At 53.4% G+C, this 14337-nt stretch overlaps 5 protein-coding genes across 5 annotated transcripts; 3 read left to right on the top strand and 2 right to left on the bottom strand.

Moving 5' to 3' along the window:
• Positions 1-899: 899 nt before the first annotated feature.
• N7474_004686 (bZIP transcription factor) lies at positions 900-2823 on the top strand (the record flags this gene model as incomplete). Its single annotated transcript, XM_057196101.1, has 2 exons — positions 900-1947; positions 1997-2823. The coding sequence occupies 2 exons, from the start codon at positions 900-902 to the stop codon at positions 2821-2823; spliced, it is 1875 nt and encodes a 624-aa protein (XP_057053497.1).
• A 515-nt stretch (positions 2824-3338) lies between these two features.
• On the top strand, positions 3339-7070 carry N7474_004685 (ribonuclease Z; the record flags this gene model as incomplete). The annotated part of the gene is made up of 1 exon (XM_057196100.1): positions 3339-7070. The coding sequence occupies one exon, from the start codon at positions 3339-3341 to the stop codon at positions 7068-7070; it is 3732 nt and encodes a 1243-aa protein (XP_057053496.1).
• Positions 7071-7304: 234 nt separating this feature from the next.
• N7474_004684 (putative acid phosphatase) lies at positions 7305-9221 on the top strand (the record flags this gene model as incomplete). The annotated part of the gene is made up of 5 exons (XM_057196099.1): positions 7305-7394; positions 7461-7473; positions 7694-7859; positions 7917-8251; positions 8308-9221. The coding sequence occupies 5 exons, from the start codon at positions 7305-7307 to the stop codon at positions 9219-9221; spliced, it is 1518 nt and encodes a 505-aa protein (XP_057053495.1).
• A 76-nt stretch (positions 9222-9297) lies between these two features.
• On the bottom strand, positions 9298-10290 carry N7474_004683 (putative short chain dehydrogenase/reductase; the record flags this gene model as incomplete). Its single annotated transcript, XM_057196098.1, has 1 exon — positions 9298-10290. The coding sequence occupies one exon, from the start codon at positions 10288-10290 to the stop codon at positions 9298-9300; it is 993 nt and encodes a 330-aa protein (XP_057053494.1).
• Positions 10291-10832: 542 nt separating this feature from the next.
• Positions 10833-12832, bottom strand: N7474_004682 (glycosyl hydrolase family 43 protein; the record flags this gene model as incomplete). Its single annotated transcript, XM_057196097.1, has 10 exons — positions 10833-10870; positions 10949-11363; positions 11471-11561; positions 11641-11776; positions 11841-11846; positions 11900-12044; positions 12123-12210; positions 12275-12578; positions 12641-12701; positions 12761-12832. The coding sequence occupies 10 exons, from the start codon at positions 12830-12832 to the stop codon at positions 10833-10835; spliced, it is 1356 nt and encodes a 451-aa protein (XP_057053493.1).
• Between the last annotated feature and the right edge of the window lie 1505 nt (positions 12833-14337).

Genomic DNA, 14337 nt, shown 5'->3' with positions numbered 1-14337 from the left:
CGTACTTTGAAAGGATCGGCCGGACTGCCCTAAATACAACTCGCGATCGATCACGTGCCACGGAACCTGGCCGATCTTCAGGCCCACAAAGCCTGGACGAGCTTATTGTTGTTGTCCAGGGCCGTGCTGGGATGAGTCGGTCGGACTGGACATCCCGTAGTTTAGCCGAGCCTTTGCACTACTACGCAGTCTAGATGCAGGATACGTAGATCCTGGCTGCCTGTGATGAAACAAAGAGAACCGTGGTACTTGCCGTCAGCCCAGTTATGTACCGGAGATCGAGGGTTCGTTGTAGAGTGAGTAGGACTAGCGCCGGGATAGACAGCCCTAGTCCATGGCTGGGCTGGGATCCGCAAGATTCTCTGATTCTTGTCTTGTCCACCATCAGCAATAATGCTGCCTGGCGCATTCAGCAGGGCACAGCCCGTCATCCACGCCGACACGAAGAATGTTGACTGCGGCATGGCAAATGTTATGGTGTCTGGGGCCCACGACACAGCCACCTGCGTCATGTGTATTGGTACAGTCAGATAGGACCGTAGGCGGGGTAACAATGGTATGGGAGTGTAACGGAGGCATTGGGAACAATTCTGGCCAAATCAACCCGGACTCAGTAGAACAGGAACAATCTAAAGAAGAATAAACAGAAACACATCCACCCGTCTAGAACGCAGCCACAACACACGCTGATCAACCGCCGACATCAACACTGCGTGGCCAATCGGACCCGCTGAGTCAGCCACAGGACGCGCAAGCCGTTCTCACCTGATTTCCCTTCCGATCTCCCCTTCCCGCTCCCCCTGTTTCCACTTCGCTCACTTCTTATATTTGACCGTTGATTATTCTTCCGATTCCCACCATTCTGTGATTCTCCCTCTTCTTTCTCATTTCCATTCGACATGGGGACCCTCGCCGAGCACCCGACGATCGTCCAGTCCTCGACGGCGTCGCCTATGCCGACTATCAACGCTGGTTACGACCAGGACCTTGACTCCTTCATCAACTTCGACCAACTCACCTACACCTCTTCCTCCGACCCCTCTCACCCCAAGGTTGCATTGGCTAGTGGCCCATCAGTAGCTGGTACCGATTTCAGCAGCGATGTCCGCAGTGCCAGCTTCGCTTCCAGCAGCCAATCCCCGATCGCCTTCCAGGCCCCAAGTCACCATTACGAAGATCACCGCCAGCAGACGGGTCTGCCCCCTGGTGCCCTGTCGATGACATACAACCAGGTCAGCGGCATGCGATATGGGAATGGCAACCAGGCGTACCCGATGAACGGCGAGATGTATGGCTCGCAGATGAAGCGCGAGGAAGCACCATTCGACTTCAACAGCGCTGCTCCTTCTCGCAACCCATCTGAGATGGACATCGAGTTGGACGGCGTGAACTCCACCCCATACTATTTCCAGGCAAACCCCGCCAACAAAAATCAATACGTCGACCCTAGCGCTCTCGGCGGCCAAGAGCTGGCTCAAGGCCCGTCGACCCAGGTCGGTCGCATGTACCCTGGAATGCATCAGCAGCAGGCTGCGATGGCCAAGGCCCAGGCCGCTCAGCAGCAACAACAACAACAGCAACAACAACAACAGCAGCAGCAGCAGCAGCAACAATCACGCCCGCCGCAAATGCAGCAACATCGCGCGGAGGAGCAGATCCCTAATGGCTTGCCGCAGAACCGTGCCATCCGCCATCCCGACCCCGTGGTGGAGGAGCGCATCTCCCGTCTACTCCAACAGATGCGACAGAACGCAATGGCCTCAAGCGAGGGATCTCCAACTCCGTCCTCTATGCTACCGCAGATGGCCAAGGCTAGGAAGGATGAGCAGGATATGGACGAGGACGAGCGCCTTCTTGCTAGCGAGGCGGGCAAGAAGCTGACCAGCAAAGAACGTCGCCAATTGCGGAACAAGGTATCCGCTCGCGCCTTCCGCTCTCGACGCAAGGGTATGTTTGATCTATCTTGGACAAGTCCCATTCTCCTAACATCTCTTAGAGTACATTGGTCAGATGGAGAGTGAAGTGGCTGCCCGTACCAATGAGGCCCATGAGCTGCGCCTGCAAAACCGGGCTCTCTTCGAGGAGAATACCCGTCTGAGTGAGCTGGCCCACATGCTCCTGGCCTCGCCTCATTTCTCGTCCTTCCTCAATGACATGCCCGACACCGGTGTGCCCGCCCAAAACCAGCCGGCGCCGCAGCAGCCATCTCAGCCTCAGCACGCAGCTCCGCAACCGACTATGCCAGCATCAGTTCCCAAGGATGCCAATGCCAACCGTAACCAGCAGGAGTTTCAGATGCAGCAGAACCCCCAAGTCATGATGGTGCCGCAACCGAACATGGATTCCGCGGCTATGGCTATGAACAACGGTGGTTGGAACTCGGGAATCGACATGAACTACGGAAATGCTAATGTCTTCGCGGTGCTGGACATCCCGCAAGGCCCGGCCCTCGATGCCGAGGTTCTCTCGGGCAAGTCTTCGCCGCTGGGCGTTTCTGAGCCCTCCAAGGATGAGAGACCTGTTATCGTCAACCCCGCCGGCGATGCGCCCACTCGCGACATTGGCGTTGCCAACCCGGATGTCGAGCTGGACGAGTCCGATCCTGCTTTCGCCCTGTTCATTGACTCTCCCACGTCTGTTTCTTCAAAGGACGTTGCTCCGGCATTTGATGGCGTTCGTCCGGAGAAGTCATCTCCTCATTTTGAACTTATTGTCGATGGATCCGAAGTCACCACTGCCGCAAAGAACCGCTTCGCCCATCTGTGCCACAGCATCGAAGCCGCCTTTGAGCGGGTTTCATCGGTCACTTCACACCTCCAGTGATTCCCCATATCGCGACCAGCCTGTCAGGCGTTTGTCTTTTTCGTTGTACATCCATCCACTGTTGTCCGCATATTTCCTTTCTAGTTATTATGGACTTCATAAATCTCTACTGAGATTTTCTTGCCATCTTTTTGCGAGCCATGGCCTCTATCAGTGGGAGTTTTCGGGCGCTCGTTGGTTACATCTTAGGTAGGGCTTTCTGGGTGGACATTCGGCGCGGTTCCTCTACAGGCGCACATGTGAAGGGTTAGCGGAGTAAAAGTCCAGAATTAAATCCTAGGCTATCTTATCGATCATTCGTTCTTTGCATCCGTAGGCTGAATTTAGCGGCTTTAAGCTTATACGGACTTGACACTGAGCGTAAGATTATGAACCGTAAGAATATCTTGGCTCATTTTATTTGTGAAATCCATGATTGTTCTCATTTTCTGCTTTTAATTGATTTGCATTCATAGCTGCGGGTCTATTTCCAACCTGCTACTTTTGATAGCTGTGCGACCGGCCAAGGCGCAGAAATGGAAAAAAGTTGGGGCTCCCGCAACTTTCTTCGTCACACCTCTCATGGACTCACAACCTCGTTACACCACGCTGAATTCCTCCAGGGAATCCTCCCATTGAAGACCTTACCAGCCAAATTGGCTTCTTTCGGCGTCCGCGAAACGCTGCTTATCGCGGCCTCTCGCGCAACTCCAGTGCGCGCGTTTTGTCGACCTGGAGCCTCGACGTTGAATTTCTTGGGTAACGCCTATCACGTCGGTCTCAAGCGCAGAGGCTTTGCTCCTGTGTCCCATTCTTTTCACTACCGACTATCGCACAATAAGTCAGCCGCAGAGTCGAGCGTTTCTCCCCTAGTACATAAACAGTTGCAGGTCGACTCGGACGCGTACATCCTCCCCGCTCCGAACCACCTCTTCAAATATCGCAAAAAGTCCCAGGACTACCTCATTTACGATCCATCCTCTCTCAAGGCCCCCGGACACGAAATTCTCCCCTCCGACTTCCTAATAACGCGACCCATGAAGTTTTTCTGTCAGGTCATCACGACCCCGACGGCCGACACGCCCGGTACGGTCATCGAGCTCAACTTCCCCGACAAACGATACTTCTTCGGTCAGCTATCAGAGGGAACCCAGCGGGCATGTAACGACCGCGCCAAGAAGATCGGCTACCTGACCGATGTCTTCCTCACGGGCCGAACCGAATGGAGAACAACTGGCGGCATGATTGGGATGATCTTGACCTTGGCGGACGTGACTGCGAACGCGGCTGCAGCGAGTGAGGAGCATGCGCGGACCAAGGCCGAAAAAGCTGCCATCCGGGCAAAGGAAGAGGCAGCCAGGAAAAAAGCCAAGGGTAAGGGCAAATCGTCCGCAGCGGAGGAGCCCGAGCCCCCGGTCGAACTCAGTGGATCTCATTCCATTGACGGTGGGAATGATGTCGTGCAAAGAGGTTTGACTGTTCACGGACCTACGAATGTAATGCACACCTTCGCTACTGCTCGCCGGTTTGTCTTCCGGACAGGCATGCCGATGTTCATCAGGGAGTATGATTCTGAGACTATATCTGAACAAATACCTGCTGGTGTGGAGGATCCCTTCGAGAAGCCTACATGGTCCGATCACAACATCAAAGTCTGGGCGATGCCGATCAAGCCTCGCTCGAAGTCTGGTACTCGTTCCCAGCCGCGACCGCAAAGTCCTCGCAAGCGGAGCTTGGAGGAATTCCAGGAGACCGCCCAGTCAGACGAGCCGCTTGATCCGCGGAAGCAGAAGCAAATGATGCTTCAGGGTGTCGTTACGGACATGTTCAACTCCAAGTGGAAGATGGATGCCCTTATGGAGACTCCATTAGCTCAAGTCAAGATGCCTGCGGCCATATTTGTTCGCAACCCGGAAACGAAAGATTTGGAACCGTATAAAGGTCCCACGCCGGGTGATGGGAAGCCACTGCCGGATATCACGGTGCTGGTCCGACAGCCTTGGCCTGGCGCGATGATTACTAGCCTCCCGTCCACGACTCCCTCTGATGAGGCCCTCTCCTATGTTGTCCGGAGTAATGACATCCGGGGCAAGTTCGATCCAAAAAAGGCTTTGGACCTGAAAGTCCCCAAGGGCGAGGCTTTCGGGCGCCTGACGAAGGGAGAAACCGTCCAGTCCACGGATGGTCACACCATCACCCCGGACATGGTCATGGGGCCGGCACGACTCGGCAAGGGCATCGCTATTATGGACATACCTTCACCGGAGTATGTGGAGGGGCTGATCAGTCGCCCTGAATGGAACTCGCATGCTGTCACCACCGAATTGCAGGCTTTCCTTTGGATCCTGGGCCCGGGGGTTGGCGAGCACCCAAGGCTTCGGGAATTTGTTGCAAGCATGCCCCACTGCAAGCACATGGTGTCAAGCACAGATTACTGCCCGAACTACCTGGCGCTCGGCGGTGCGGCTTCGTCATCCATCCGGCTGGCTCGCCTGAGAGGCGACAACTACTCGATTCCCGTTCATGACAATGTGACGCTTCCGCAGCCCGGTACCCCGACTGCTGGCTCTGAAACTGCTATCGCTGGGATTCGTGACTCGCCATTCGAGGCCCTAGCGCAAGGGACCATCATTAACATTGCTCCGGATTTCGGGGTCGACAAGACCGAAGTCAAGGAATATTTCAATGCGGCGAAGACGATACAAAGAATCCCGCGGTCTGTTGAGCAACGCATGGAGACCATTCGTCGGCGGGTCGCAAAGCCGGCTTTCCAGAAGCAATTGCAAGAATTTCGCCAAAATCTTCCTGGATCGGAAGCGGAAATCATTACCCTTGGCACTGGTTCGTCAGTTCCATCCAAGTATCGCAATGTGTCTTCGACATTGGTCCACGTCCCGGGCTATGGATACTATCTTCTTGACTGCGGCGAGAACACCATTGGCCAACTGAAGCGTGTCTTTGAACCGGAAAAGCTGCGTGAAGTGCTCCGGAATCTACGGATGATCTGGATCAGCCATCTGCATGCCGATCACCATCTCGGTACGGTGTCCGTCATTAAGGCCTGGTATGAGGAGAATTACCCAGAGGGAACAGACCAGACCGCCCTGCCTGAAAATGATATGCAGAAGATCCTCCAAGAGAAGCGGCTGTTCGTCGTGTCTGAAGAGATGATGGTCTCTTGGCTTGAAGAGTACGCCGGTATTGAGAAGTACGGGTTCGACAAGGTCGTGCCCTTGGCCGCATATTCGAAAACAGAGGGCTCTCATATCTCGACTCAATTTACTTACCGCCATTGCCGCGCTGACGGCACCTCTGCCGACGGGGACAAGTCGGCCAAAGTGACGACCATGCGATTCACCGACCCCAACCATCCTCTCACGGCGCCCTTACAGGCTGCCACCGGTCTCTCCGACCTTCTCACCACCCGAGTCAAGCACTGCAAGGGTGCCATGGCTGTTTCTATGGTATTCCCGAATGGATTTAAAGTCTCCTACTCTGGTGACTGCCGACCTTCCGCGAAATTTGCGGAGATTGGTCGCGGCTCGACCGTCCTCATTCACGAAGCGACTTTTCAGGATGATATGGGTGGGCAGGCCCGCGCCAAGCGTCACTCAACTTCTGCGGAGGCCTTGGAGGTTGGCCGTCGGATGCAAGCTCGGTCTATCTTGCTCACGCACTTCAGTCAGCGGTACCAAAAGATTGCCACGTTTGACCAGCGTGCTGGAGCGACTCAAGATAAAGCTAGACAAGCCCCTGTCGCCGTTTCCAGAGAACCTGCAGATGCAGACATTCCCTTTGACGATCCCGAGGACAACGCCGCTGCTGCTGCGTCCTCGTTGACGGATGACATCAACATCTCAGCCCAATCACGGCGGCGCGGTTCCGACTCTGGCGATGCGTTCGTACCGGGCGTCAATGTCCCTGTCACAGTGGCGTTCGACTACATGCGCGTCAAGGTTGGAGATCTCGCTCAAGCGCAGGCCTATGCGCCGGCGGTGGAGAAGCTCTTTGAAATCATCGATAGAGTCTCTGCTGCCGAGACCGAGCGCAACAAGCGGGACCGTCAGGAGCAAGATGATGCCAAGAAGGCTGCGAAGAACAAGAAATGGACTAAGGGCAAGAAGGCTGCTGCTGCTGCCACCGTCGGCGCCGCCGTGGCCGCTGCGGATGTGGCCCAGACGGAACAGGCCACGGAAGCAGGCGAGAAGAATTGGTGGAGTGCCAGCGAGAGCGAGAGTGGATGGGAGACGAGCGACGCGGAGGAGTGAGAGATATTTCTATGTACATGTACTTACTCCTACTCCCACTAGATACTTACACCTCGGTAGAAGGAGCATCCATTCTGTTTATAGATCAAGCCGTGCACCGTATCCGCCCATGATTGGCTGTGTTGTTCCCGTCACCGCCCGCGCTTAAGATGTCATTCCCCTCACCCTCTCTCTCTTTCTCCAGCTTGTCTCTGCTGTCAATTGCGAGCAATTGGTTCTTTCTCCCTGCTCGCCATGACCACTTTAATTCCGCGCGAGCCCTACTCCAGGGAGGAGCTCGACCGTCTATACCCGAAGGACCTGAAGCTGCAACTCGTGCAGGTGGTAAGTCGCGCCGACCCCTGCACTTGCCACCTGCATTGACCATTGACTGACAACGCATATACATAGTTCCTGCGTCATGGTGAGAGCTGCGCTACTTACTGAACAATCCCATGCTAATGCGCCTCAGGCGAACGAACGCCCGTCTCCTCGCGCTTCCAAAATGTACCTACCTCCAATCTAGCCCCCATCATCCCCGCTTTCTCCGCGCTGCTTGCTAATCCTCCATCAAGACAGGCTTGAGTCCATGTACATTCACCGATCCCTTTTTTTGACCGTCCAAATGATCTGACGCTTTCAAGACTGGCCGTATTGCGGTGTCGCGCGGCGTATGGTCCAAATGGCCTCGAGCAGCCAGGACCTCTCGGCATGGAATGGATTCCAATGGCGGCGGAAGATGGAGGCATTCGGGAATAACGACGAGTCCGTGGTTGCCGTGGGACCCACCGGAGAGATTGAGGCTATGTGGTAAGTTCGAAATGCAAGACGTATAAGAAGGGACTGTGCAAGCTGACTCGCGAGAAGCCAGCACGGAGAGCTCACCGACAAGGGGCGCGAAACAACATATGCATTGGGCCAGCGTCTGCGCCATCTCTACGTCGATCAGCTGGGGTTTATGCCCCAGATCAAATCGGATACTGAAGATATGTACCTCCGCGCAACGCCGATCCCGCGTGCGCTTGAGTCGCTCCAGCAGGCTTTTTGGGGCATGTATCCAGCTAGCGCGCGCACGCTGAATTTCCCGCCTCCTGTGATTGTCGCCCGCTCGGTTTCTGAGGAGACTTTGTTCCCAAATGAAGGGAATTGTCGACGCTTCCGGCAGCTGGCGAGGCTGTTTGCTGACCGCGCTGCAAAGCGATGTATGTTTTCGATTTTTCTTTTCTCTCGTGGACAACACTAATGGTTATTGCTGCAGGGAACGACTCCGAGCAAATGAATTACCTCAATAGTCTCTGGTCTAAGTATATGCCCGAGACCTCGCCCAAGGTCGCAGTTGATGCTCATCCGCGTCTCTCGGGAATTATGGATACCATCAATGCAACTGATGCTCACGGCCCAGCCACAAAGCTGCCCTCTGAGTTTTACGACAAGAAGGGTCGAGCCGTCATCGACCGGATTGCCGTCGAAGAGTGGTTTGCTGGTTACTCCGAGAGCAATGAGTACCGTCGCCTGGGCATTGGTGCTCTGATGGGCGACGTGGTTGACCGCATGGTCAGTACCGCGGTGGATGGCGGCTGGCGCAGCTCGAGCGCTGCTTCTGGGTCTGCAAACGCAGAGGATGGCAAGAACATCAGGTTCGCCATGAGCGGGTGTCACGACACGACTCTCGCATCAATTCTGTCCAGTGTTGGCGGGTTCCAGGATGAATCGTGGCCGCCCTTTACCTCTTCAATCGCCATTGAACTGTTCTCTCGGTCTTCACGAAGCGGTGCTGATGCGGGTACCATGCTCGAGGAGTTCTCGAACCCGGTCATTGCGCCCAAGAAGCCCGGCATGCTTTCGAAGTTCTTCGGCAGTAGCAAGTCGTCCGTGCAGCCACCTTCGGAAACTGCTCGTGCACCTATCTCCTCTTTTCCGGTTGAGACGCGCGAGTCGCTGCGCAAGCACTACGTCCGCATCCGCTACAATGACCGCCCCGTCCGCATCCCCGGCTGCGCGGCCAAGGCCGAGAACCACCTCCCCGGCGATGACACTTTCTGCACCCTAGACGCCTTCAAGGAGATCGTCGACAAGTTCACGCCCAAGAACTGGCAAACCGAGTGTATGGAAAATCTAGGCGAAGGCCTCCACGGGCCGAACGATCGCGAGCGCTCTCCAGCTGGGTTTTAGATTACCTGTTTCTCTTCTCTTTATTTTCTCACATGCAAATAAAATATACAACTGTACACAGTAGTCACAAACACCATCATGTCGTCTTGTTCTTCTTCTTCTCTTCCTCCTTCGCTTTCAGCTCCTGCGTCTTGCCAACCGTAATCTTCATCATCAGCCACCGCGGCAAGAGATCTAGCGAGAGACACAGCAGCCAATGCCAGAAATACCCCGCCACAATAACCTGGCCACATCCAACACGATCCAGACCCGCCGCCGCCATAGTGCGCGAGTCCGGCACAAACAAGCCCGGCTTGACATAATCCAGCCCTGCGCTGCGCACCTGTGCCACGCGCAAACCAAGGACCTCAACCCCCCATCCTTCAGCCTTGCTCTCCGCCTCCAGCGCCCGCGTAAACGAGTTCACGAACCCCTTCGTCCCGCTATACAGCGATACATAGGGCATTCCATACGCCGCAACGGAAGAGACATTCAGAATGAGCCCCGGGGCATTGCGCGCCAGAATCGGGAGAAGCACGCGCGTTGCGTGCGCCATGAACGATGCATTGAGCGCAATGGTCGCCTCTGTATCGGCGTAGCTCAGACTCGACAAGGTGCTGAATGGCGTGCCGATGTCGCCGCCGACATTGTTGACCAGCACGGTCAATTTTCCTTCTTGTTCCGCGGCGATATGTATGATTTTCTGGATTTTGTCCGCGAGGAGATCGATCGTTTCGTCCGTTGCTGTGATGTCCATGCACAGGATGCCTGTTTTCTGGGCGGGGAACTCACGGGCAAGCTCTGCTTGTCGCCGCTGGAGCTTCGTCGCATTGCGCCCGTGCAGAATCACGTTGAATCCGCGCTCGCAGAGCTCTTGGCTGAATCCGAATCCGATGCCATCTGTTGCGCCCGTGACGAGAGCCCAGTTCGATTGGTTGGGTTGGTTGTAGCGTGTTTTGAGCGTGCCGCGGTGCAAGTATACGCTGGCTTGGCTGGCTAGTTGGAAGGTTGCGTAGAGAAGGGTTGCTAGGCCGATGTAGATGAGGGGTCGGGTGGACCAGTCTGGGAGGTTAAGACTAGAGAGGTCCATTTTTGAAGAAAAGAGATGCCTTTACTGAGGTTAAGGAAAGGGGAGAGGAAAGGGAAGAGGAAAGGGAAGGAAGAACAGAAGAGTGAGGAGAAAAGTAATTGGAGCTGGTGTTGTAGATCTTCGATGAAGTCATGCCGATCCTTCGGTGGAACAGGGTTATTATTCACCAAGTATTTTCCGTGTTTGAAAATATGAAACTTTTTGTCAATATGCTTGTTGATATACTGTACTTAGGGCAATATACATCGGGTAAATGAATATTACTGCTGCTGCTGCTTGTTGATATGCTAGAGGCATTTCACTGTGTATATACTTGTTCCAGTTCCATACCCTGTATGTAGTATATCCCCTAACTCACATTGGCAAGGATAAACAAATAAGAAGGAATGACACCGTGCACGGACATGATAGAACTGCCCTGTCCGACAATGTGTGGATGCACAATATACCCAAGCGGCATCTATCTACCTTCGCCATTCTCAGACCCCCGATAGACGGTCAATACCCTCCAGAGAAACCACTGGCACGCCTCATGTGCCAATCTACCGCTCTGGAACCATCAAGCAATCGACGTCCGGGCCTGAAAATATAACGCAATTAGTTATCCAGTTCCAGTTGAATTTATATCTCACCACCAAAGACGGTCAGCATCACTTACCCCATCCCACGTCATACCCGCTGATAGTAATAACATTCGAATCCCCGGCATCCAGCTCAACATTCAGCGTCGACAAGAAAGGCGTATTTCCATTCGTCGAAGGGATAAATGCCAGAACCTGCGATTTCCCATTCACCGTCACTGTTGCGTACCGCTGGTCTGTATCCCCATTCTCGTACCTCACCTGAACAGTAGTCTTTGTGGTATCATTGCTGGAGATGCCATTGAACTGGAGGGTTCCATTGCTGGTGCCCCCGAGATATCCTACCGATTTTCCGCCAGAACAGCCACTGCAGGAGAGAATCACAGCTCCCTTGGATAACGTGTTGGAGGGAGATTCGGCTTCCGGGGTGGTTTCAGCAGGGGACGGCGTCCAAGGCCGCTGTTTGGAGAGAACCCAACTTTCTTCGTTCGTCTGTGGGTGTTAGATGGTTTTGAGTACGGCACAGAGGTAGTTCGGGTTCAAAGAACATGAAGGGAGGGTAAGGGAGTTGGAAAGAATGTGTGAGAGAGGGTACATACGAGAGTGGCGTTCGTTCCAGACAGGGTCAGTGGGAGCCAGATGTAAGTTGATGCCATGAGGTTGGAGGAGATCCATCGATCACCCATGTACCTGCCAAAATTAGCCAAAGAATCAAACCGTATATGTGTTATTTTTTTTTATATATATATTTTCACCGCACGGGACATACATCACATTCTCGCCTACTCCCAGGATGAATGCAGTTTGCGAGTTGAAGGTGTTCGTACCGGCAGGGGCAAAATCGGCCCAGGCACTCCAAGGACCACTCAGATTTCTAGCGGTGCTGTACTGGTTATCGTTTGTAGCTGCAGAGGCCGGTTAGTCCTAGGCAGAATCAATAGTGGGTTGTTGGAGAGACGACAGACATACCCCATCCTATAATCGAGTCAGGGTTAGCCCAAATAGTAGTGGAAAGAACAAGCACTGACCTGTTAACTGAGATCCAAACACGAAATACACGCCGTCTTTCTTGTATATAGCTGGGGCTTCAATATGTTGGGGCCACAGGTATGTGTTGGAAGTAACGTTGGTGTAGTCATCAGTCAATCGGTCAACTCTCAAACCGTTCGGGCGCTGATGATAGTTGTTAGAACTGCGTATGTATAGTACGACATCCAACAAAAGACTCGGAGCGCCAATCAATACACTCACATCCTCAGATAAAAGATAGGCAGACCCATCTTCATCTTGGAAAAGACCCATGTCGCGCGACTGGAAGCCCAAGGGCTGAAATGAGCCTCTAGAAGTAACCAAATCAGTCTGAGAAATTCTTGATGGACAAGGGATAATTCCTGGGAACTCACAAGTAGTTATACTTGCCACAAACACTGGAAGATGTCGCAACGCCAGTCTTTGCTTCCCCGTAGTCGCTGCTGTCAATGTGCATCCACATCACGTACGTGGATGTTGCATCGTTGTAAATGACCTTGGGGCGTTCCACGACTCGATTCGGACCAAGATCTCCACTGCTTTCGCGGGAGAGCAGTTCTCCAACAAAGACCCATTCCACCAAGTTGGAGCTGGAATAACAATTGACGGATTGGAAGGCACTTCCGTTCAACTTGTTCTCGCCGATCCAGTAGTAGACAGAGTCGACTTCGATTATTCCTTGGGGGGAGATGTGAGCTCTGGGGTATAGCTGTCAGGTACACTACGGTCCATACACATACCTCCGCCATGAGCCTGGACGTGTTGGTTTGTACCAGCTGCTGTCCACGTCGCACCTGGGACCTGACAATATTAGGGAAACGTATTCGGCTATCACATTTACGAATCAAGGAGAGACGGACAATTTGCAACGAAGCAAGGATTCCCTGTACTAAAGTCAAGCCAACAATGGCCAGATTTTTCTTCAAAAGCATATTTGATGCGCTGATTATTTTTTCCTATGAAAGGAGGGCGTTTCTGAAGAACAGGATCTCTATCTCAACCGATTAGGGATGGAGGCGAATATATACTTCTCACAATCCACGTCGGACAATCATTAATTTACCTTCATGCACATGGCTTTCCTTCCCCGGAAATCGACATGGAATAGCTGACCACCCCATGCCTCTCATGTAACGGTGATTTTCCCGTCATGTCAATGGAGCATTTTAATAGAGTTTTGCCATTCATCGTTGATGGAAATTACCCGCTGTTCCCCCTCGCCCCCACCGGAGTCTCGAGGTATCTCGCGGGAAGTGAGGGGTTGAGAGGAGCACCGATTGATTGTGGTCAAACTTCTCGGAGGTGATTTTTCCTAGGGATATTTTGCGGAGTTTTGCTCCGCTAAATTTTCACCGGAATAAATGGCGGAGCCTCGCTCCTCCACGTCGTCCTTGCAGGCATCGTTGGAGATAGATCTCGATGCTTCTTTCGCTCCTGAACTCACAAAACAAATAATTTCCCAATAGAAATAATTGGGATGACCCTCCGGCCTATGGTATAATATAAAAATCAAGTATATGAATTTAGTAGCCCTAATCACGATCCTCTCTGACTTCATCAGTTCAAGTAACCTCGCGCAGGTTAACCTGCCTCCTGATTACCCCATCCTCGGTTTCCCCAAGCATTACCCACCCGTCATACCCCAGCCACCCTCAGGGAGAGTAAACTTGAACATAAATATCTCTGTTTCCCCCGGTATTAGTGTAGAATGGTGTACTTTTCATATGTACAGCCGCAGTTGGTGCAGGAAATGATCATCTCCCAGAATGATCCATTGCTAGTCTCGTTTGGGAATGTCGTATTTTTCATCGGACCAGCCTCACCAGAAAGCAAGGTTTCTCACGTTTGGCTTTGAAGATCCACCTCTCCCTCGATCGTCGCTGCCCGTTAATGCCCCATGACCTAGTGCCGTAGTTTCGGCCCGCATATTTTAGGGTCTGAAAGTAGATCGTATCTACTCTTGACCTAGTGCAGTACGGATCCATGCATGGACGCTCTGGTAGGTCAGATGTGACGGACACACGAGGAAGGAAACGATGCCAACTATACCCCTTCGAGAAGACTTGGGAGACAGCTTGATAGCGACTCCGCAACCGATTCAGCAACCGCTGATGCTTGTCTACCCCAGATGCGGCCTGAGAGACCACAATGGGCTGAAACCCCTGAAAGGAATGCGCGCGACTCCCAGGATCATCTGGCAACCGTGACTATGATCCCTGCTCTACCACAGGGACTTTAAGACAGCTGAAAACGCACCTGCAACCACGGTCCCAACCACGGTCCCCCGGGCGGGATTATGGGGCTATATTTTTGGCCCCTGCATTTTTACCTGAGCTAACGGGTTAGCCGCATCTTTCTTGCTGCGGCTTGACATCACACTAAGGTGCCTCTTCCATTTTTCAAGGTGTTGAAATACTGACGACTGCCCTCCTGAGCC

This window comes from Penicillium riverlandense (genome assembly GCF_028828495.1).
Source record: "Penicillium riverlandense strain IBT 135883 chromosome Unknown utg000003l_segment0_segment0, whole genome shotgun sequence".
NCBI lineage: Eukaryota > Fungi > Ascomycota > Eurotiomycetes > Eurotiales > Aspergillaceae > Penicillium > Penicillium riverlandense.
Note: the sequence above shows the minus strand (reverse complement) of the source record. Positions and strands in the feature narration are given on the sequence as shown.